Source organism: Mobula hypostoma, chromosome 2 (genome assembly GCF_963921235.1).
Source record: "Mobula hypostoma chromosome 2, sMobHyp1.1, whole genome shotgun sequence".
NCBI lineage: Eukaryota > Metazoa > Chordata > Chondrichthyes > Myliobatiformes > Myliobatidae > Mobula > Mobula hypostoma.
In genome coordinates this window covers 209,674,172-209,698,781 of record NC_086098.1, presented here as the reverse complement: position 1 = coordinate 209,698,781, position 24,610 = coordinate 209,674,172, and the positions used below count along the sequence as shown (strand labels likewise).

General features: G+C 38.8%; 2 protein-coding genes across 8 annotated transcripts in view; one reads left to right on the top strand and one right to left on the bottom strand.

The window, feature by feature from the left end:
- Positions 1-1,366, top strand: part of ripor3 (RIPOR family member 3) — a 196,006-nt gene extending 194,640 nt beyond the window's left edge. For 6 of the 7 annotated variants that reach the window (XM_063041459.1, XM_063041458.1, XM_063041463.1 and 3 more), the window contains one exon: positions 398-1,365. In XM_063041459.1, coding sequence (XP_062897529.1) covers positions 398-489 — 92 coding nt within the window. In that variant the 3' untranslated portion in view covers positions 490-1,365. Of the gene's footprint in view, positions 1-397 lie in introns of all 7 variants that reach the window. The other variant, XM_063041464.1, reaches the window with a different exon arrangement.
- Positions 1,367-3,554: 2,188 nt separating this feature from the next.
- LOC134342838 (tyrosine-protein phosphatase non-receptor type 1-like) overlaps positions 3,555-24,610 on the bottom strand; it is a 102,814-nt gene continuing 81,758 nt past the window's right edge. The window contains exons 6-9 of the mRNA XM_063041457.1: positions 21,032-21,241; positions 17,619-17,780; positions 16,104-16,318; positions 3,555-7,853 (exon numbers count right to left, since the gene is read on the bottom strand). Of these exons, the coding sequence (XP_062897527.1) occupies positions 7,637-7,853; positions 16,104-16,318; positions 17,619-17,780; positions 21,032-21,241 (804 nt within the window). The 3' untranslated portion in view covers positions 3,555-7,636. The remainder of the gene's footprint in view (positions 7,854-16,103; positions 16,319-17,618; positions 17,781-21,031; positions 21,242-24,610) is intronic.

Here is a 24,610-nt window from a genome sequence, read left to right as displayed (position 1 = left end):
CTAACTCTAATTTGTATGTCTTTATAATGTGGGAGGAAACTGGAGCACCTGGAGGAAACCCACATGCAGTCGCAGAAAGAATATACAAACTCCTTACAGGCAGTGGTGGGAAATGAACACCGATCATCTCATCCCTAGCACTGTACAGTGTTACAGTGACCTTTATGTTACTACGCCAGGAGAATAAAATGATGTAAGATGAGCGCATGTGGATGGTTGACCTGTGCAAACTTGGTGGGGCGAAGGGGTTGTTTCCAGGCCAAATCTTACAAATGCAATTTTGTAAAAGTCAAAAATTTTACAACTGGAAAAAAAAGAAAAAGTCAAACTGCATGAATTTAAACTAAATTATTTTGACAACAAGAACTCTTAACATCTTGCTTATTTTATCATGCAGGTGAAAAAGGTCGTTTAGCCTATGAGGCAGCTGACCAACTTTGGTATGAAGGACTGAAGCAAAACTCAACCACTCAAATTACTATTCTCTGAACATTGAATTTTTAAACCTTGTTAATATACATTGTTTAATAACTGTGCTTACTTAGTGATTATATTGTATAAAGATTTTATGAAGTGGTTATTCACCAAGGTCCAGAATATTAATGTGCAAGAAAATGGCTATATTTAGATCACATGAAAAAGCTGGACTTACTTTTACTATCGATCAAATGTGCAAATATTCTGTAGACTACCTAACTCTTAGATTCTTTAATAAATGTTTGAAGTATTTGGAATAAACCATCATTTTGTAACCACAGTTGCATTAAGTAAAATCATAATGACAGGTGTTACCAGACTCCCTTGCTGGTTGCAAATTATTCAGTTAAAACACTTTTGAAGGGCACAAGATGACTAGAGCATGTCATTGTCCTGACATGGATGGTTTTACGGTGTTGACTGAGTGCATGTCCACACTGCAAGGATCTAACAAAAATCAGCTGCAGTTTACAATCCAAACATGGAGATCTTTACATTTTCAGTTAGAAAAATGAAAAAAGTGAAAAAGAACCACAGACCAAACATGTAGCATTGTATGAATCCATTAGGATTCAAATCTACTTATAAATATAATTTTTCACCCACATCCTTCGAGTTTGTTATTCAACTCTAAATTGAGAAATGAGGTTTAGGCCTTATATCTTGGTCTAGCAGCCAACAATGCCACAGTATATTCTGAAAAAACTAACTTCCTTGCCTGAACGGCCTTTCAAAACTGCTTTGATTTGTATCAAGACCTGTATATAAATTTGATATTTTTTATGCAGAATTTGATTAACATTAATTATCCTTTACGCAGTTACAATAAAGGTTTAGGAGACTCAAACATATCAAAAGATTTGCAAAATTTGAAGGCAATAAAATTTCATTCTGTGACATTTTGAACATTGCAGTTAAGTTTCAAATTTCTTAAACTGTTAATCTTATGTTTAATCTTTTTGTAGATATTTTTCTTCCCCTCTCTCCATCCCATATAAATAGCAGTGGTAGGCAGGATCAAAATATTGTGTTTTTTTTTAAATATCTGGAAGATCTTGATTCTTACATGACTTACGATTTTAAGTTATACCTGTCCTGTAATCTCACCTACCATATTTACAGTTTTTCTAAAACCAACTATTGAACTAATAGAAACTATGACATCATGGATTTAAATTGTTGACTCTTAAAAACAAATCCTAGTAATTAGTTTAATCTCTTAACAGAACAATGAGGTGAAGATTAAAAAAGCGAACATGAGGAAATCTGCAGATGCTGGAAATTCAAGCAACACACATAAACGTTGCTGGTGAATGCAGGCGGCCAGGCAGCATCTCTAGGAAGAGGTACAGTCGACGTTTTGGGCCAAGACCCTTCGTCAGGACCAATCCTTCGTTAGTCCTGACGAAGGGTCTCGGGCCAAAACGTTGATTCCTAGAGATGCTGCCTGGCCTGCTGTGTTCACCAGCAACGTTTATGTGTGTTGCTTGAGGTGAAGATTAGTTGGTTTTGCTCAGTTTTTCCTTTGTGCTCACAAATATGATATGATGAGATGCTCGAGTTCCTTCGATGGCAAACTGATTTTCTAAACCACATTTAGTAACGGAAGAATTTCAACATTAATTTTCACATTTTAACAGATTTTTCCTACACCAAGTTTCTTACAAATGAAAACTGAGTGCACATGCACAAAAGAACACCAACTACCTCCCATAACATCCTGCCAACACATTTTAAAGCAACTATTTGGCTTAACACAGATCAGTTTTTGTTTTGAGGCCAAATATTCACTGGTCTTGTGGATGAAAGCATTTCTTTAATTCACCAATTAAAAGTTTTGATGTTAAATGATAATCCAAAGAGAACATGTTGTGACAAGAAAAAAAATATTCGATATTCTGCACACGAATTGAAAAAAATTGACAAAATTACAGCACATGTGCTGAAGTCAATAGCATCCACATCCATAAGCAAAGGTGAGGCATTCACTTGTTTGCTTTTAACTGCCCTTTAGTTGAGCTGTCTATGACATGTCTCATTTCAGTGCATCTCAAAGACACCATAATCTAGTCTCAATTGAGATAGTATGACATGAAACACAAGCCTGAAACGTTGACTGTACTTTTTTCCATAGATGCTGCCTGGCCTGCTGAATCCCTCCAGTATTTTGTGTGTGTTGCACTAATTTTATTTAGTGGTTAAGCAGACATGGGGCAAAAATATTAAACTGAAGGAAGATGCTGTATTAAATGAAATAGCTGCTCAAATTCTTAAATATTCAAGTTTCACCTGCAATTGAAATCTGACTGCTTAAACCTTGAGTTTATGGTTAATTTATCTGTAAGTTCGACTAAAATTGGAATTTTCCTGAGGCAGAGGTTGTATGGCACTCAGTTTTTCTTAATCTGCTCCAGCCTGCTGGGTACATCCCAAGAATTTGCATTTAATACATTGCACAAATCAGATTAATGTGCTGGTAACTGCCTTCATGCTATTTCAAATAATCTTTTAGACACATTTTCTTAGCCCTTCACAGCTCTCCTCTCCATTACTAACATCTGATTTGTATTTCACCCTTTCCCCAGTTCTGACATATGGTCACAGCCCCAAAATACTGATCCATTTCTCCTTGCACAGATGCTGCCTGACCAGTCGTTAAAAATTATTTTCTGCTTCATTTCAGTGATTCAGATGTTGAAAACATTTTTTTTTTTTTTAAAACAGTTTGAACAAACAGAAGACAACTTTGCACAGTTTATTTCAGATGAGGTAGCAATCAGGACGTAGTGGCTGTTTAAGTGGACACTGATGAAGACATGGTAACTGGTGGAAAACGATGCAATTAAGTTATTTTGACAAATTTGCTCAATTATTTACCAGAAGAATACAAACTTTTTACAATTTTTGATTTAAAATTGGATAACAGTGAAGAAAATCATTAGCAAAAAACAACACACCCAAAATCAGCTTTATTTTGGATTGCATTAAGATTGGCTGACCTGACCATGATTCTAAACTTGCAACCATAGGTTTTGAGATTTGTATCTGAATATCAAATATCAGGAGAAAACAAGCGATTTACTTTCAAATTGGTTTTATTTTGAAATTCAGATTTATGGTGCACTTGTAAGCCAGCTTGTAAAATTGAAAATAGTTCTGCAAAAGTCTGAGTGCTTGAAAGCCCCAGACTCTGCTTCTTAGATAAATGGTTTAACAATATAAAACCGTAGAAAATCATAATACATGCAAGAACAGCTAATGCTGCCTAGAAAATAGCAACACAGTTATTCTTAGTCTACAAGATACTATACAAAAAGTAAAATACACAAAGCCGTTTACTATTTGTGACAAGAAAGCTAAAAAATGTGAAAACAGTCAAGTAGGAACATGTTAAAAACATGTAAGAACAAGTAGGAACACCAGCTCAAGTAAAAAAAAAATCAGTATATCTCAACTTTTTTTTTAAAAGATTCAGGTACAGAAAAGTGCAACATTTAACTCCCAAGTGCATTACCTGTAATTTACAAACTAAAAATGGTGCACAGTTTGCATTTCATAATCCTCGGAGTAAATCATTTTGGATTGTATGTTGTTTGACAGTGCACTTAGGAGGAAACATTCAATGATCAAACTTTTGTTTTACTGAATTGTTTGAAGTTATGCTGTTGATAAACACTTAGTGCAAGCAATTAATTTGTAATTTTAAATTAAAACCTAGAATTCAATGGAAATTTTATAAAAACAAACTGTGTGCTCCAGATTCACACATCAAAAATGAGTTGGCATTCTAAATAAAATTTTGTACATATTTGGTCCAAAAGTATTCAATAAAAACAAATAATTCCAGTCAAGTCAGACACATCCCTGAAATTTATGGAAACTAACGTGATCCTATAGAATTTGTAGCTAACCATTAAAAAAAAAATCACATTTCTGGGAAGACAACAAGAGAAAAAAAAAGTATTTGCAGCCATCTGCTCCTACCAAAAAGGTTCTTAATACCATTGGTCATGAGAACTGTTTTATCTTTAAGGCCATACAAATAAAATACTGAACAGATTTTCCCTTAACAAAGCCATTAAAAAAAATAGAAAATAAAATCTAATTATATATTATGAATAAAAACCACCATAGGCAACACTCATAAATGAAAGCTATCCAATATTGTTGTTACTGTTAACTTGAATTAGTTACATTTACCAGACGTATCAGAAATACAGCCACATATGCTTTCCAAGCTTTAAGGCATACAAGTCACCTCTACTTTGAGCACACTAATTTTCCACTGGAAACTATGTGGATGTGGAGCAAGCAACAAAAAATTACATTCCACACTAAAAATATATTTGTTGCAAAACTACTACTTGATTAGATTGATGCCACTTCACAGGAAAGGCAAATTGAAATCAATCTTCTAAAGACTAACTAAACTGGCAAGAATAAAATAAAATGTGTGGAATACAATAAAAAGTGGGGAAATTGTTTCCATTCATCTGAAAATCTCATGGAACTTAGATTAGATTATCACATTAATTACACTGAGGTACCTATCACACTAATAAAGGAATGCTGATGCATGATTTTATAATATAGCATCGACAATATTTACCTCACAGAAGTGGTGGCCCCACTGAGTTTAAAAAAAAAACACTGATCACCAAACTAAAGGCAACATACATTTCATACTCATTTTTCTGATCAATTCCCATTATTTCAGATTTTAGTACCAATAGAAAAGTTGCCAGGAACTACTCTGACTACAAAGCCCATCTCTGAATCCTCCTCTTTTTGAACTAGAAGCATAGTACAAGGAGCAACAAATTTGGGAATTTGTATACTATATAGTATATACTGTATATATTACATTAACACAAGATTATATACTATATTATATCCTGATACCAAATGGGTCTAAAAGCTATATTGTGCACTATACTTCCATTCCAAATGTAAATACAACATAGCTAAAACACTTCTGAACAATTGATGTTCACCAGGTTTTGTTCTGTAGAAGACTTGCACTTTATTAATGGTCCTCAATCTGTTAATAATACCAGAATGTGCAAGGTGTTTAATACCACAATCTACTTATCTGTTCAATTATTTTATTGGTATGACCATCTTTAACAAGAGCCAAGGAGAATTGTAATTAAGGCATATAGCAGAGCAGCTTAATAGTTTGTTTACATTAAAGCGACCATTTAGCAGTGTGTCATTTCAAAGGTATACCAAATCATGTTTTTGAATGTTACTGTACATACACAAAACATTATACATGGGTATTTTAAGTTTAAAATTCTGCAATACAGGGTTCATTCACTGCTCACTTCTTGTACATTGAACTGGAGTGGTAATATTTCAGCACCGAGGGATTCAGATTGAAATAAAGCCAACTGAAATATTACCACAATGCCTCAGGCAAAAGCTTGGGAATGTAAACAACAGAAGAAATCAGATTTAAGGGTTTTATTTCTGAAATCACTGCATTAAGAAATTTACCTCCAAGGTTCCCTCTAGGCTTGTAGCAATATGGTCTGCACAAGTCAAAAAGTGAGATGTGAACATGCCCACTGGTCAATTTAGGAATGCCTGAACTATACATTATGTATTTGAAATGTGACAAACATCTCAATTACACTAATACGCATGTCATGGTGGATTCAAATACAAATACTCTAGCTTTTATACAAACATCCACCATGGCAATCAAACACAAAATTAACTTTTCAGTGTCTGTCTCATAACCACTGGCATCATTACCAACCAGAATAACCATGCAATTAATATTCAGCATATGCTGCTCATGTTCACAGTAGTAATTAAGATGCACATCTTTCATCTTCCAAGCGATTTCATATTTACTTTAATGATGGTACTGGAATCTACATGCATTCAGTCAGAATGGTGTTCAATGTCCAACTGCCACAAACAATGGACATCCAGACCATTGACAATCATTCAACAAAGCAATTCTATAGTTTACACACTCTTAATTTTCTATAATAATATATTATGTTTCCCCATATTTTGATATACATGATCCAAAAATGGTTAATTTTTATATTTTCTCAAGACAACAGAACTATATATTGACTACTTACAGTTTTCCCTCAGATTAAGTACTGGGACCCTGTATTTTACAGGGCAGGTGGAGCTCAGCTTCCAGTACTGATATGAGGTATATCATTTGACTTTTCTATGAGCCCTTGATACAAAGCTCCGATTAAAAATGCTATCTTTTAATACACTGGTTTAAAAAAAAAACGTGAAATGCAGCTATACCTGTTACAAATAAATATGGAGTGAAAAAACGCTTGTGTTGCAGACTTGATGGTCTAAGTTTTGTGTGGCACTGCTGTAAAAAATGCTGGTGGAAATGTTTTGCATTTTGTTGTATTACACCTCCCTACTTTCTGGTAGCTGAATAAGACTAGAAGCCGGTTAATTTAATTTGCTTTCAAATGCTTTGAGCAAGCAATATTGCAAGTTTAATAGAAAATGGTTAATAGACACAGTTGATAAGGACCATTTTGCTAGAGTACCCTGAGCAGTGGTGGAAGCCTCTTAGCAGAACTGTTCTGACAGAAGTAACAAAGTAATGTCACAATTTTGCTGAGATAAATGCAATTTTGTAGCAGGCAAATCCAAACATGGTATAAAAAAATATACTTTTTAACTATTGCAGTGTATCTGTAAAGAATGCAGAAGTTTAACACAAATGCTACATTTTATTTTCCAAGAATATAATATTGGACATTTTTCCCCCAATTGAACCAATGACAATTACCATTAACATTGCAATTATGAAATAAGTATACTGGGCTGAAGAATGCCTTCTGAATACACCTCTGAAGTGAACATCAAAAGAACTCAAAGTACACCACCACCCAGCTGGTCCTACACAGACACACATAAAAACACACACGCAAACACCCTAACCCATTTTATTTGGCATTTCTACTGCTTTCTCCTGAATATTCAAGGCCCTGAGATTTGAATGTTTTTCTCCTGGGACCAAGGGATTATAACAAACCCTAGTGCATCATCATCTTATGCTTATAAGCTCCAGTCTTATAAATTGTTTGCTTCTTAAGACATGGACACTTCTGCTTTTTGAAACAAGATTTACTGTATAATACATTATCCTCTAGAGTAGTTGTCAATGGAAGCATGCCCTATAGCAGAAGTAAGCCCCAGCTGTCAGAGCAGCAAGTACACATACATTAACCATAAAAGGTTTCCAATGTAACGATGAATGCTCTTCCTTCACCACTTCCTCATCCTTTTCACTTTTTTGTAGATTATCCTGTTCATTTGTCTGTATGGGCATAGATGCATTCTCTCCAATGTGCCTCTTACGAAGTTCTGGTTCTGAACTGTAAAGCAAAAAAGGCATCATTACTGCAACTAACACACAGATTATAGAACACACACAGTCCCTCTGGCCCATGATGTCCTGCTGAACCTTTATCCATCAAGTTCAGCTGCTATTTTGAATCCAATTTATTATCACTGTATCTCAGGAAATTTGTTGTTTTGCAGAAACAGTAAAATACAAAGATATAAAATTACTATGAATTACGAAACAGCCCATCCACTTTCTAGCTCACTCTTCAATACCCATTAACACCTGCATCCTTGTCATGATTACTTCTATACTTCTATAAGAAAAACATCTACCTTTCTATCTTTTCAATTCACACCATCCTGGGGCACAAATGCATTTTCAGGTCAAGCAATGATTCACTTGGAACTTTTCAAAGTTTGTACATCAGCTTCCCTCTCTGGACTATCTGCATAATCAAGGACCCCACTCACCGTGGACATTCTCTCTTCTCTCCTTTCCTACTGGGCAGGAGCTACAAAAGCCTGAAAGCACATACAACCAGGCTCAAGGACAGCTTCTATTCATTGTTATTAGACTTTTAAAAAAGTTCCCTAGTATGACAAGTTGGACCACTGCTCTACATACCATCATTAACATCTGGAGAAGGATGCTTATGTGAGAATGCTGTTCTTGGACTACAGTTCAGCATTCAACACCATAGTTCCATCGACAAGAAGCTCAGAGACCTTGGCCTTGACCCTGCCTTGTGCAGTTGTATCCTGGACTTCCTGTCAGATCACCAGCAGGTGGTAAGAGTGGATTCACTCACCTCTGCCCCTTTTACTCTCAATAAAGGAGCCCCTCAGGGCTATGTACTAAGTCCCCTCCTTTACTCCCTGTATACCCATGACTGTGTCACCACCCACGGCTGTAATCTGCTAATTAAATTTGCCAACGACACTACATTGATTGGCCTTATCTCAAAATAATGAGGTGGCCAACAGGGAAGAAATCATCTCTCTAACACAGTGGTGTCAAGAAAACAATCCCTTCCTCAATGTCACAAAAACAAAGGAGCTAGTTGTGGATTACAGGAGGAATTGAGACGGTAAACAGCTTTTAGTTCCTCGGCATCCACATTACCAAGGACCTCACGTGGTCTGTACACACCAGCTGTGTGGTGAAAAAGGCACAACAGCACCTCTTTCACCTCAGATGGTTGAGGAAATTTGGTACGAGTCCCCAAATCCTAAGAACTTTCTACAGGGGCAGAATTGAGAGCATCCTAACTGGCTGCATCACTGCCTGGTATGGGAACTGTACCTCTCTTAATTGCAGAACTCCGCAGAGTGTGGTGCCGACAGCCCAGTGCATCTGTAGTTGTGAACTTCCCATGATTCAGGAGAATTACAAGGACAGGTGTGTAAAAAGGGCCCATAGGATCACTGGGGTCCTGAGTCACCCCAACCACAATCTATTCCAGCTGCTACCATCTGGGAAATGGTACTGCAGCATAAAAGCCAGGACCAACAGGCTCTAGGACAGCTTCTTCCACCATGCCATCAGACTGATTAACTCACGCTGATTTGAGTGTACTCTATATTACATGACTGTTCTACTTATTATAAATGACTATGATTGCACATTGCACATTTAGACAAAGACGTAACAAAGATTTTTACTATGTATGCGAAGTATGTAAGAAATGAAGTCAATTCAATTTTAACCTCACAATCCACCTTATGATCTTGCACCTTTGTTACCTGCACTGCACTTTCTCTTTAGCTGTTACACTTTATTCTGCATTGTTACTGCTTTACTTGTTCTCCCTCAATGCACTGTGTAATGATCTGATCTGTCTGAACTGCATGCAAGACAAGCTTTTCACTATCTCAGTACATACGACAATAATAAATCAATTCCAATGACACACAGTGGATGTGATGTTGCTTCTTCTGCACTGAAGTCAAAAGTGGGTGACTATTTCAAATACCACTTCTGTTCAAGCAACACACATAAGAGTTGCTGGTGAACGCAGCAGGTCAGGCAGCATCTCTAGGAAGAGGTGCAGTTGACGTTTCAGGCCAAGACCCTTCGTCAGGAGTAACTGAAGGAAGAGCTAGTAAGAGATTTGAAAGTGGAAGGGGGAGAGGGAGATCCAAAATGATAGGAGAAGACAGGAGGGGGAAGGATGGAGCCAAGAGCTGGACAGGTGACTGGCAAAAGGGATACGAGAGGATCATGGGACAGGAGGTCCGGGAAGAAAGACGGGGGGGGTGGGGGGGGGACCCAGAAGATGGGCAAGGGGTATATTCAAAGGGACAGAGGGAGAAAAAGGAGAGTGAGAGAATGTATGTGTGTATAAAAATAAGTAACAGATGGGGTACAAGGGGGAGGTGGGGCATTAGTGGAAGTTAGAGAAGTCGATGTTCATGCCATCAGGTTGGAGGCTACCCAGACGGAATATAAGGGGTTGTTCCTCCAACCCGAGTGTGGCTTCATCTTTACAGTAGAGGAGGCCGTGGGTAGACATGTCAGAATGGGAATGGGATGTGGAATTAAAATGTGTGGCCACTGGGAGATCCTGCTTTCTCTGGCGGACAGAGCGTAGGTGTTCAGCAAAGCGGTCTCCCAGTCTGCGTCAGGTCTCGCTAATATATAAAAGGCCACATCGGGAGCACCGGACGCAGTATATCACCCCAGTCGACTCACAGGTGAAGGTTGCCTCACCTGGAAGGACTGTTTGGGGCCCTGAATGGTGGTAAGGGAGGAAGTGTAAGGGCATGTGTAGCACTTGTTCCGCTTACACAGATAAGTGCCAGGAGGGAGATTAGTGGGGAGGGATGGGGGGGACGAATGGACAAGGCAGTCGCGTAGGGAGCGATCCCTGCGGAATGCAGGGGGGGGGGAAGATGTGCTTAGTGGTGGGATCCCGTTGGAGGTGGCGGAATTTACGGAGAATAATACGTTGGACCCGGAGGCTGGTGGGGTGGTAGGTGAGGACCAGGGGAACCCTATTCCTAGTGGGGTGGCTGGAGGATGGAGTGAGAGCAGATGTACGTGAAATGGGGGAGATGCGTTTAAGAGCAGAGTTGATAGTGGAGGAAGGGAAGCCCCTTTCTTTAAAAAAGGAAGACATCTCCCTCGTCCTAGAATGAAAAGCCTCATCCTGAGAGCAGATGCGGCGGAGACGGAGGAATTGTGAGAAGGGGATGGCGTTTCTGCAAGAGACAGGGTGAGAAGAGGAATAGTCCAGATAGCTGTGAGAGTCAGTAGGCTTATAGTAGACATCAGTGGATAAGCTGTCTCCAGAGACAGAGACAGAAGGATCTAGAAAGGGGAGGGAGGTGTCGGAAATGGACCAGGTAAACTTGAGGGCAGGATGAAAGTTGGAGGCAAAGTTAATAAAGTCAACGAGCTCTGCATGCGTGCAGGAAGCAGCGCCAATGCAGTCGTCGATATAGCGAAGGAAAAGTGAGGGACAGATACCAGAATAGGCACGGAATATAGATTGTTCCACAAAGCCAACAAAAAGGCAGGCATAGCTAGGACTCATATGGGTGCCCATAGCTACACCTTTAGTTTGGAGGAAGTGGGAGGAGCCAAAGGAGAAATTATTAAGAGTAAGGACTAATTCCGCTAGACGGAGCAGAGTGGTGGTAGAGGGGAACTGATTAGGTCTGGGATCCAAAAAGAAGCGTAGAGCTTTGAAACCTTCCTGATGGGGGATGGAAGTATATAAGGACTGAACATCCATGGTGAAAATAAAGCGGTGGGGGCCAGGGAACTTAAAATCATCGAAAAGTTTAAGAGCGTGAGAAGTGTCATGAACATAGGTCGGAAGGGATTGAACAAGGGGGGATAAAACCGTGTCAAGGTATGCAGAAACGAGTTCGGTGGGGCAGGAGCAAGCTGAGACAATAGGTCAGCCAGGACAGGCAGGTTTGTGGATTCTGTTCAGTCTGCAAAGGTAACCCCTAGCTTCCAGTTGCCTTTCCACTTGATTTTTCCACACCACTCAGACCTCTCTTCTCCTTGACCTCTTCTATTCCAAAGTCCAACAGACACCCATGTAACAGCATTCAATCTTCCACTGTTCACATGACTTAGTGATGAGGTCAACAAAGGGTAACCAGTCTATTCAGAACTGGCCAGTTGCTAAGAAAAGTGATCGACCGAAACTTCAACCCTCCCAATTTCAGAAATACTGCCTGAACTGCTAAGTATTTTCAGCAATCTGCTTCCTCCCCACCCCTTCAGTATTTTGCTTCTTCAGAGCATTGCTTATGGATCCAGTACTGTTTTTATCTTTTCCATCCCTTTTCTCCATTTTTATTTGAATCTTTCTATTTAAATCTCCAATCATATCTCTAATAAACAAGCCTTCATTACCTTCTCGGGACAGCACAACCACTTTATCATTGATCCTCTTGGTCTCTGGACAATTACAGGCATTCCCACCCTGTTCATCTTGTCCCTTTCTTTTGGAACTTAAAACACATTTGATTATTAGGTTTGTTCAGTCCTGATGAAAGGCCAAACACCTATCACTTTCTCAGATTGCGGGGAAGAGGAATGACTGGGCATATGGGTAGCTGGTAGGTGGTAGGTGAAACCATATGGAAAGGGGCTTGGAAGGATAAACAAAAGGAAAAAAAAGATGAGCACACATGTGGGAGGAAGGAATCACACATGGGTTACTCAAAAATGGAAAAATTCTATATTTCTGTCAAGGGGTTCTAAGCTACCCCAGTGGAATATGAGATGTTGTTCAGTGTAGGTACCTAATCCATGCTTGGCTTCACCAGTGCAGAGGATGCTACACCACAAGCACTAAATGTAGCAGACCAACTTGGAAGACGAGCGAATCTCATGACTTATCTGGAAGGGCTGGAGGTGAAGTGACAGGCATTATAATGCCTTCAGGTATAGGGGAAAGTGACAGGGGTTAGGGAGGGAAGAGCAGACCAGACCAGGAGTCCCATTCAGAAAGCAGTAATGCCAGGGAAAGAAAAATGGGACTGGTTGTGAGATTTCAATTCAGCTAGTTGAAATGGCAGAGGATGCATTGGATGGCAAGGATGGAAGGGTGAATGGTGAGTACGAAGGAAAGCTGTTGGTGTTCTGCCTGGGATTCCAACTTTTGGAAATAGGACATTTCGAAAGCTCTAGAACAGGGAGCTTCAACTTGAGAAGCTGAGATGCATCACTTAGAAGCTTCTATCCCACCCTTTATGCCCTGCATCATACCAACAATCTTCCTTGTTCCCACAGTCCTGATGTATATTGATTTACACCTTTTGCTTCCACAGATGCTGCTTGACCCACTAAGTTCTTCCAGCATTGTTTTTTTTTCTATTTTTACTCTAAATTAGTTTGTTCAAAGAATGCAAAACCTTTCAATTAGGATACCTAGTAAATATTTTCAACAAATCTCCCAATTTAACAGCCTGCATTTTGACTGGGAGTAGATGCTTCCAAAAATATAAAATGATTTTTATTGCTACAATTGAAATCCCTGATACAATTATTTCAAGGTGACAGCTTGTACTTTAGAAGTCTGGAGTCAAGCAGAAAAGGTCCCCACTATTTGCATCCTGCCAGTCAATCTTTTGTCCATGTTAGTATCTTTCCTGTAAAACCATGGGCATTTATCTTGTTTAGCAACTTCAAGTGTGACACTTGTCAAAGGCTTTCTGAAAATCTAAATAAACAACACCCACTGAGTCTCACTTGTCTATCCTGCTTGTTATTTCCTCAAATAATTCTAACAGATTTAACAGGCAAGATTTCCCCTTAAAGAAACCATGCTAACTTTAGCTTATTTTATCATGTGGCTCCAGTGGCTCGAAACTCTATTCTTAATAATAGACTCCAACATTTTAGCAGCCACTGAAGTCAGGTTAACTAGCCTATAATTTCCTATCTTTTGCCTTCCTCCCTTCTTAAAGAGTGGAGTGTCACTTGCAACTTTTCAATCCTTTTTGACTATTCCAATCTAGTGATTCTTAAAAGATCACTACTAATATCTCCAAGATCACTTAATCTGTCTTTCAGAACCCTGGGGTGCAGTCCATCTTTGTAGCCCATTTTCAGATCTTTCAGCTTCCCAAGCAACTTCTCCTTAGTAATAGTAACTACACCCTTGCTGCTGCCTTCCATAGTGAAGACCAACTCAAAATACTCATTTAGTTTGTCTGGCATTACTACATCTCGTGTTATTTTCTAGCAGCCTAATGTCCTCTTTCCCTTCTTTTACCTTTTATATATCTGAAAAAACTGTTCGTATCCTCTTATATTATTGGCTAGCTTTTCATCTTTTCTCTCCTTAGTGTTTTTTTTATTGTCTTCTGATGATTTATTGAAAGCTTTCCAATTCTCCAGCTGCCCACCTTATTTTTGCTATATTATGTGGTCTCTCTTTTGTTTTTATGCTTTCTTTGACTTCCCTGGTCTGCCACAGTAGTCACATCTTCCCTTTTAGAATACTACTTTGGTTTGTGTCTATCCTTTGCGTTCTGAATTGCTCCCAGAAACTCCAGCCATTGCTGTTCTGTCATCATCCCTTCTAGTGTCCCTTTCCAATCAACTCTGGCAGCTCCTCTCTCATGCCTCTGTAGTTTGCTTTATTCCACTGTAATACTGATACATCTGATTTTAGCTTCTCCCTCTCAAACTGCAAGATGAATTTTATCATATTATGATTATTGCCTCATAAGGGTTCATTTAGACAATAGACAATAGGTGCAGGAGTAGACTGTTCGGCCCTTTGAGCCAGCACCGCCATTCACTGTGATCATGGCTGATCATCCACAATCAGTATCCAGTTCCTGCCTTATCCCCATAGCCTTTGATTCCGCTATCTTTAAGAGCTGTATCCATCTCTTTTTTGAAAGCATCCAGAGACTTGGCCTCCACAGCCTTCTGGGGCAGAGCATTCCATATATCCACCACTCTCTGGGTGAAAAAGTTTTTCCTCAACTCTGTTCTAAATGGCCTACCCCTAATTCTTAAACTGTGGCCTCTGGTTCTGGACTCACCCATCAGCGGGAACATGCTTCCTGCCTCCAGCGTGTCCAATCCCTTAATAATCTTATATGTTTCAATAAGATCCCCTCTCAGCCCTCTAAATTCCAGAGTATACAAGCCCAGTCGCTTCAATCTTTCGACATATGACAGTCCCGCCATCCCGGGAATTAACCTTGTGAACCTACGCTGCACTCCCTCAATAGCAAGAATATCCTTCCTCAAATCTGGAGACCAAAACTGCACACAGTACTCCAGGTGTGGTCTCACCAGGGCCCTGTACAGCTGCAGAAGGACCTCTTTGCTCTTATACTCAATTCCCCTTGTTATGAAGGCCAGCATGCCATTAGCTTTCTTCACTGCCTGCTGTACTTGCATGCTTGCTTTCAGTGACTGATGTACAAGAACACCTAGATCTCGTTGTACTTCCCCTTTTCCTAACTTGACTCCATTTAGATAATAGTCTGCCTTCCCGTTCTTACCACCCAAATGGATAACCTCACATTAAGTTCCCTAATCAAATCCAGTTCATTACATAACACCCAACTCAGATTTTCCCTTTTCCCTAGTGGGCTCAAACATAGAAACATAGAAAATAGGTGCAGGAGTAGGCCATTCGGCCCTTCGAGCCTGCACCGCCATTTATTATGATCATGGCTGATCATCCAACTCAGAACCCCGCCCCAGCCTTCCCTCCATACCCCCTGACCCCCGTAGCCACAAGGGCCATATTTAACTCCCTCTTAAATATAGCCATTGAACTGGCTATATTTATAAACACAAGATGCTGTAAAAGAAAAAAACAAACAAACGTCTCGTAGGCATTCTACAAATTCCTTCTCTTGGGATTCTGCATTTTGAAATCCCCCATGACTATCGTAGCACTGCCCTTTTTACATGCCTCTTCCATTTCCCAATGCAATTTATACCCCACATCCTACTTTTTGGAGGCCTATATATAACTCCCATCAGTATCCTTTTACCCTTGCAGTTCCTCAACTCTACACACAAGGATTCTGCATTTTCCTATCTTACGTAACTTCTTTCTAAGGATTTAATTTCATTTTTTTTCACCAACAGAACCACCCCATCTCCTCTGCCTATCTGATTGCCCTTTCAATTTAAGATGCATCCTTGGATATTAACAAATTTGAGTTGAATGTGAAACAGTATTTAAGAGCATGCTATCATTCCTGGAAGGGAAACTGTTAACCACTGGAACAATTTTAAACTGTTTTACAATTCAGGAGAGACAAAACATCATTACAAATACCTTTCTGCTTGCGACTTTATAAGTTGGTTTATTTTGCCATCGGGGATCTCTTCCATCTTTTGTTCACATGTTCTTTCATCTGGGACTAGAAAACATATCCTCTGATCTGGTGTTTTTCCATTGGCCGTTTCTGTTGCACGTTTTGGAGGCCTTGGAGGTGGAGGACTATGCTCTGGTGGCGCAAGGTCTTCATTGGAAAGCTCCTTCCATTGTTCCTTAAAAACAGAGGAAAGTTTTACAAGATATTTAAGTCAGCTAACTACTCAAATAATTTTCTTCCCTCTATTTTTCTCACTGTAACATTGGTGGACCATATGAATGAGATAAAGATGACAGTGATGAAAATGAAGCATCAGTTTGAACTGTGATTAGTCTTTCCTTGACAAAGTTTAACTTGCAACCCTTACAAACTCCAATTACAAATTAACTACGCTTACAAAATAAGAATTCTTATGTCAATCAATCATGCCTGAATGAGATTTAGAGTACAGCACTTAAGTGAAATCATGAAATAGCTTTGTCGTATCCAAGCAATTCAGAAAAGCAGCATGGACTTCAAAATTATTTTAAAACCACTACAACTGCATGAAAAAGGAAACATACATTCAATATTCCTTGTTAAATTTGTAATAAGTTTAACTGAAAGCCATTTGGTGAGGTTTCACTTCTACTGCACCAGAAGCTAATGCTGAGTGAAAGTAGACACTTCATTTACTCAGCTTCAGACAGTGTTTCCAGGATACTTTGTACAATCGTAAATTTATAGTCAAAAGTGCTTTTAAAATGCACTTGACAAATGGAGAGGCCCCAGCAGTCAAACAGAATACACCAATGACCCTCAAATAACCATGTAACCAGTGACAAATAACGCACAAGTAAAAGGAAATAACGCTTTATTTAATAACATGTCGTCCAAGGGGTAGAAAGGTTCTCCATAAGATGCTTTACCTGTAAGGAAACATTTACTGTAGTGTTGCAACACCTAGCCAGTACTGACATGAATGTCAACTTGGATTATTGTGCTTAGCACTCCAAACTAAAATGTGAACTCACAAGCTTCTCACTCAGGTAAGTTAACCAAACCAAAAATTTACATGCATGTATTGCTGGAAAACATAAAACTGGTCAAAGTTCTCACCAATACTAAGAGTTTGAGTACTTTTGCGGGTTTATCAAACTACTGTTGCAATATCCACTCGAGACCCAAGCAAATCTCAATGCACTGAACAGAGTGTGCATTATCAAAGATGTTGACTTTCAAGTAGCTTATTAATGTGAAATTTTCATCAGTTTATTCAGCTGCAATATTCCATGGGAATATTCAAGAACAGCCAAAATTGTTGTTAAATGAATAAAAATTGTAAATTGTTTCCTGTCATTTGTAGGAAATTCCTGTACATTGGCTGTGGTAATTTATGGAGTGTTATTTAAAATTATTGAGGATCTCCAAGTTTCTAAATTAATGCAAGCTCTTTGATAACAAGTCAAGTTAATAAACAAAACTGGAGTGCTCACTTGTACAGAAGGGTCTCCCATGATGAATTTTGCCCCTTCAATAATAGCCATGTAGGAGAAACGCATTTGATCAGCTGTTTGAATAAGACCCATACGATATTTTCTCATCTCTAATAAAACTTGCTTAACATCCACAGATAAAGGTTCTTTCCGTTTATCCATCTGTCAAAAAAGAAAAATTGATATTAAAGACAAAAAAATTAGAGAATTAGAGTAATCAGTTTGTTTCTATAGCATTCAAGTTTGGTGGGAGATGGAATAGAACAGGAAAGAGACAGTGTTAGAGGAGCAGGGGATAAGAATACAAAGGAGACTGAGAATAAAATGCAAGGGATGGAGACTAAGATAACAACAGGATCAAACACCCAATAATGAACATCTGGACAATTAATAACAGCTGTATCGATCAATACCCTCATAATTACATGTATAATTTTCACAATCTTTAAATAATTCTTAATTTTAAAACTAGTTCTCTTCAACTATACTGAGCACACATTAAGCACTCCATGTAGTAACTGAAATCAGGAGAATGACCCAGTTTACTGGTGACTGGTCCATGCTTATGATACAAAATTTTATTAATGATGCAAGGTCCCATATACATGTCCTATGGTATTAGGAAGTTGCTCATTTGTTCAATAAGAATCATTCAAATTCCTACTGCAAGTTCACTAAAATGTTTGTAACTTTCAAGCTGTGCTTTAAAGACTTACAAAGCATTACCTAGTCACAAAATGTGACAAAATACAAATACTCTAGAAATAGTCATTAAGCTGGAAATATCATCTTCTTTGCAGTCCTGAAATTGAGGACAATTTGCTTCACTCAACATTACAAATGCAAAGTCAAAGTGGGAACCAGATGTTCTTCCTCAGATGGATGAGCAGTGCCATAGGAAAAAAAGATGGGATTATTTGATAGTGTACTTCTGCTATTCGTGCAGATCTTCTATTCGCTCCCAATGCATGCCCTGAGGTTCAACAAATTCCAAACACTTGTCCTCTGTTCCAAGCAGTTACGGGCCAGAGATTGCCAGGAATCAGTAGGGATGTTGCATTTCGTTGAAGAAAGCACATTACTGAATCCCGTAACAGAACATGCAATAGGATTTCTATTCTGAGAATCTTCCCAACAGAATGCATTAGCATAATTAAGGTCTTGATGCTAGGGATGTTGGTTCAGGAGAACACAGTTGAAGCTTTAATTATTATTCCAGTAAATTTAGAGGATTTTATGGAGACAGAATCAGTGGTAGTCTTACAGAGCCCTGGCGTACCTGCTGTTAGTCCAAACATCAGAGGTACAAGACCGTAAAGCCTAGAAGCAGAATTATGCTATTCAGCACATTGACTAGGCTTCACCATTCAATCACGACTAATTTAGTTTCCCTCACAATCCCACTCTTTTGCCTTCTCCCTGTAACCTTGGAAACCATTACTAATCAAAAACTTATCAACCTCCACTTGAAATATACCTAATAACCTGGCCCCCCACATCTGTCTGTGTCAATTAATTCCATAAATTCATCATCCTCTGGCTAAAGAAATTCCTCATCTATTCTAAAGGCAGAACTCTCTGACCCGAGATACACTCACTTCTAGAAACATCCTCTCCATGTCGACTCTATCTAGTCATCTCAATATTTGTTAGGTTTCATAATGAGATCCTCCCTCACTCCTCTAAACTGTTGCAGGTACAAGAGCAGAGCCATCAACTGTTCCTCACGTTAGCCCTTTCATTTCCAGAATCATTCTTGTACAAAAGACAACCATTATCTTTTCCAGCATCAGGTTCATGAACAAATTAGATGAATTACCTTTAGTGGTAATAGATTTTCAAACAAAATAACTGCTACTGGCATTTTCCTCCTGATCCTCTTAAGGTTTAAGAGCTTTTAATGGTTGATAATATTAAATTTTTTCTGAGTTTATGCATATATAACGTACTACTGGGAAATCAGCTGGTTTTGTTCATATCAACTGTTTGGCCAGGAAGAAAAGTTTATCATTTGACTAGTACAGCGGTCCCCAACCACCAGGCCACGGACCGCTACCAGGCCGCAAAGCATGTGCTACTGGGCCGCGAGGAAACGATATGATTTGGCGATGAGTCAGCTGCACCTTTTCTCATTCCCTGTCACGCCCACTGTTGAGCTTGAATGCATGCGAGGTCATTACCCGCGCGTCATCCATGTCAGCGCGGGAAGGAGATCAACTCCTCGAGCTTGCATATGACAGCAAGTTGAAAAGTATGTTTGACATAACATCTCTGCTGGCATTCTGGATCAAAGTCAAGGCTAAATATCCTGAGACAGCCACGAAAGCACTGAAAACGTTGCTTCCATTTCCAAAATATCTCTGCAATGAATGAAACGAAAACTAACTTGCAGAATAGACTAGACATAAGGAACCCCTTTCGAGTATCGCTGTCTCCCATCACCCCTCAATAGGATTGTGTTGTTGTAAGGAAAACAAGCCCAGGGCTCCCACTGATTCAGCGATATTGGTCCGTTGCAATGATTTTTATGTGTTCATACAGGGAAAATATGCACTGTGTATTTAATATCCAAACTTTACTTAAAATGTTATGATGCTATTGACTTATAAGTGACTTATATAACTATATAACAATTACAGCACAGAAACAGGCCATCTCGGCCCTTCTAGTCCGAGCTGAACACTACTCTCACCTAGTCCCACCGACCTGCACTCAGCCCATAACCCTCCATTCCTTTTCTATTCATATAGCTGTCCAGTTTAACTTTAAATGATAATATTGAACCTGTTTCTACCACTTCTACTGGAAGTGTGCTCAACACTTACTTCAAACTCCCCTATCCTCCCCTGATAATTGACTTATCACTATATTCATGCAAGGAAAATATGCGGTGTGTTTAATATAAAATTTGTTAGATAAACCCTTTTAGAAATGAAATTGAGTGTATTAGCCACTTGTCACCTATATTCCGGTTGTGATCAACACCCCTCCTCCCAGACGGAATCGCCAAAAATGATTTGTAGAACAAAATCTGCACATACACGCATGCGCACACAGGTGTCCGCACGAGGCTTCATGGTCATTGTAGTCTTTCTCGGGTAAACACAAAGTATTTGACTGCTGCTCTTGTCCATTGGCAACCCTACCCCGCCCCCCCGCCCACCCCCACCCCTGGGTCGGCCGGTCCACAAGAATATTGTCAGTATTAAACCAGTCTGTGGTGCAAAATAGGTTGGGGACCCCTGGACTAGTAAACTTACTTCACCATGTGCAATAACGTACCACTGACATTCAGACAATAACAACATTGTACACACAAACTCACCTTCAACCATTTATAATATTGCTGTATTTTAAGCTCATTTTGATAAACTCTGAAAGAAAAGCAAAGTAACATTATGCATATTACATACCAGCAGAAGACATGTATCGACCAGTGAGAAAGTGCCAGATCTTCCTATCCCTGCACTGCAATGGACCACAATAGGTCCATGATCTGGATTCAGCGAGCCAGATTCTCTCACTTTGAAAAGGAAGTTAAGGAATGAAGCAGGAGATTCTGGAACTCCAAAATCAGGCCATGTGGTATAATGAAAGTGCAAAATTTCCCTGGTTTCTTTGGTCTAAATTAGAAAAGAGATAATAGAGGAATAAATACATCAATGCATAGAAATGGCTCAGAAAGAACCTTATATTAAAGTACATGCACATATCCTTACTGGTTTTAAATATGCTTTATCATGTCAAGTGAACTAACAATTATATATAATTTTGTTTACCTATCTTGTGAAAACTAATGCTCTTTAATTTTTATTACTTAATATATAATACCTAGAGAAAATTCAGATCCTCCTACCCCCAATTCAGGGACAGTGGTCTTGTAAGTAAAAAAAAACCCCTATGTGTACTCTGTACTCCACATCTGTAGAGTAACATACCAGAGATATTCATACTGTGAATAAGTTTAAACTGTGTTTCAACTTTTAATACTGTGTGAAATTTTATTTGTATTGCACATCACACAAAACATTTCAAATACATACATTATAAAGGGGAGGGGAGGAGAAGATGGCGGTGCGACGCAGCGCACGTGGCTGCTCCGAAATGACATCATATTTGTTGAATGGGTACCGTGCACAATCCTGATTTGATGGAGACAGACGTGAGAAGCATGGAGGAACATCTGGAGAAACTTCTGAAATGCCTGGTTTGCTGCCGTTGCTACTGTGCGATCGAGAATCTCCGGAGGGGAAGGCCCCAAATCCTCGGCTTTGCCTACTGCCTGTTGCCAGGGCTGGGGTCGAAGCACTCGGCAGAGATGGTGCTCGGTGTCAGAGGCTCGAAGTTTTCGGACGGACTCAAGAGTCGGCTGTGGTCGGGTGCTTCCAGGGTGCTGCATCGGCAAGTTTGCAGCGCTGGAAGCTTATGGCAGGAAGAGAGTTTCTCTTCCTTCTACTGTCTGCGTGAGATGATGGGACTTTCAAGAGACTTTGAGACTTTTTTTTTACCGTGCCCATGGTCTGTTCTTTATCAAATTATGGTATTGCTTTACACTGTTGTAACTATGTGGTTTTTGTCAGTATTTTTAGTCTTGGTTTGTCTTGTGTTTCTGTGATAAGATTCTGGAGGAACATTGTACCATTTCTTAATGCATGCATTACTAAATGACAATAAAAGAGGACTGTGTCTCCTCATAATCTAATCTAAATTGAGAAAGCTTCGCACAACTGTGTATGCAAACCAGTAAACACCACAGGAAGATGTAAGCACCAATCTCTACACATCACACCAATTCCAGAAAGTTTTTAAACTGTAGAAAAATAGTTCAATGAATGCCAGCTTCATATACAAAGTTACAAAAATAAAACCTGCAATCAGTGATTGGGGATTAAGACTAGGGGAAGAGGAGCAAAAGGTTTCATATGACTTTTTATTAAAATAAAAATGTGACAAACATCCTTTCCTAAAAACAAGTCTTTAAAGCCAAATTAGCATTTGTTCTATTTGTTGTGCCAGTTCATATTGCTACATTAAAAGGGATAATTTTATCAAAAACAGTAAAAATCCTTCGGCCCACAATGTTGTGCCAACCGTGTAACCTACTCTAGAAGCTGCCTAGAATTTCCCTACTGCGCAGCACTCAATTTTTCTAAGCTCCATGTACTTATCCAAGAGTTTCTTAAAAGATTCTATTGTATTTGCCCCTACCACTGTCACTGGCAGTGCATACCACACACCCACCACTGTGTGTAAAACAGAAAAACTTATCCCTGACATCTCCTCTGTACCCACTTCCAAGCACCTTAAAACTATGCCCCCTTGTGTTAACCATTTCAGCCCTGGGGCAAAAGCCTCTGGCAATCCACACAATCAATGCCTCTCATCATATACATCTTTATCAAGTCACCTCTCATCCTCTGTCACTCAAGGGAGAAAAGGACAAGTTCATGCAACCTATTCTAAGGCATGCTCTCCAGTCTAGGCAACATTCTTGTAAATCTCCTCTGCACACTTTCTATATCCTTCCTGTAGTGACGTGACAAGAACTGAGCACAGTACTCCAAGTGCGGTCTAACCAAGGTCTTATATAATTGCAACATTACCTCACGGCTCTTGAACTCTATCCCATGGTTGATGAATGCCAGTATAGCAAAAAAAAACTCTGAAGTGCAGAGGGACTAAGGAGGTTTGGCTTGAAAGCTATGATATTCATACAAAATATTCTGCTTACACAGATCTGAAAAATCGGAATTAAGAACAATTCCTCTTTCAAACAACATGCAAAACAAATTCTCTTCCCACCTCTTTGTGATGGAATATTGCATAGTCAATATCAAATTTGTATGAGATGCTAAATTAAAATGGAAAGAAATTGTTCTGAGAAATGTAAAGGATGAGACTACTCAAAGAACAATCAGATTCTTTAACCAGAGGAGGTAACTTCACTGCACATAGCATGCCCCATCAATGAACGGTTCCCACAACCTACGGACTTTAAAGGACTCCATCTCATGACCTCAAATATTATTGCATGCTAATTTAATTGTTTCCATTTTTTGATTTGCAGTTTGTCTTTTGCACATTGGTTGTTTCTGTACTGTAGAATGTGGTCTTTCATTGATTCTATTGCGTTTCTTGTATTTACTATGAATCCCCGCAAAAAAATGAATTGCAGGGTTGTATATGGTGACATGTATATACTTCAATAAATTTACTTTGAAATCTGAAAAATGATAAACTTGAAGTACATTAGTTTTGTGTCAGCCAAGGCCCAATTGCTGTTCCTTTAAATTTATTTGAATGTTTTTGAAAATACAATACCCATGAAAGTTTAGTCTACATCTTGCCAGCCATGATGAATTACAAAAATAATTCAAAGAAATACTTTTTGACTTGGTTTGGTCTGAAAATCTGAAAGCAACAATTGGCTCAATGCACCAGAAACATCTGCAGATAAATTTGTTTTGCTTTAACTTTCAAGGAACAGTTAAGATACTTGGCATTGAAAACTTGTATAAAAAATAGTTCAAAAATTTGCCGTTACTTCAGATTCTGAATCTTCTTCCTATCTCCCTCCCACTGTATTTTGAGATGAGAAATTAACAGAAATACCACACAGCTTTGTGAATACAACTACAGTTAAAATAATAAATGATTTTTAAATTAGAATGACTATCATTTAATTGTCCTATTACAGTATAGGATAAGTTCTACAGTGAAAAGTTCTTTTTAAACTTCACTTTTCAATTGTAATAAAGTTTTATCTACCGTTTGTAGATAAAGGTGGGCATGTTTAAACATGTGCAGAGATTCAGAACATAAAGCATAGCCAAATGTCGTGTGACATGTTTTGTCAGCTCCTCACACATTACAGGCAAAAAGAATTGGATGGCTGATTAATATTGTAAATATTTATGAAAATCCATGCATTTAATTCCTTGGTTAAATAACTTACAAAAACATTAGACCATAAGACATAGGAGCAGAATCAG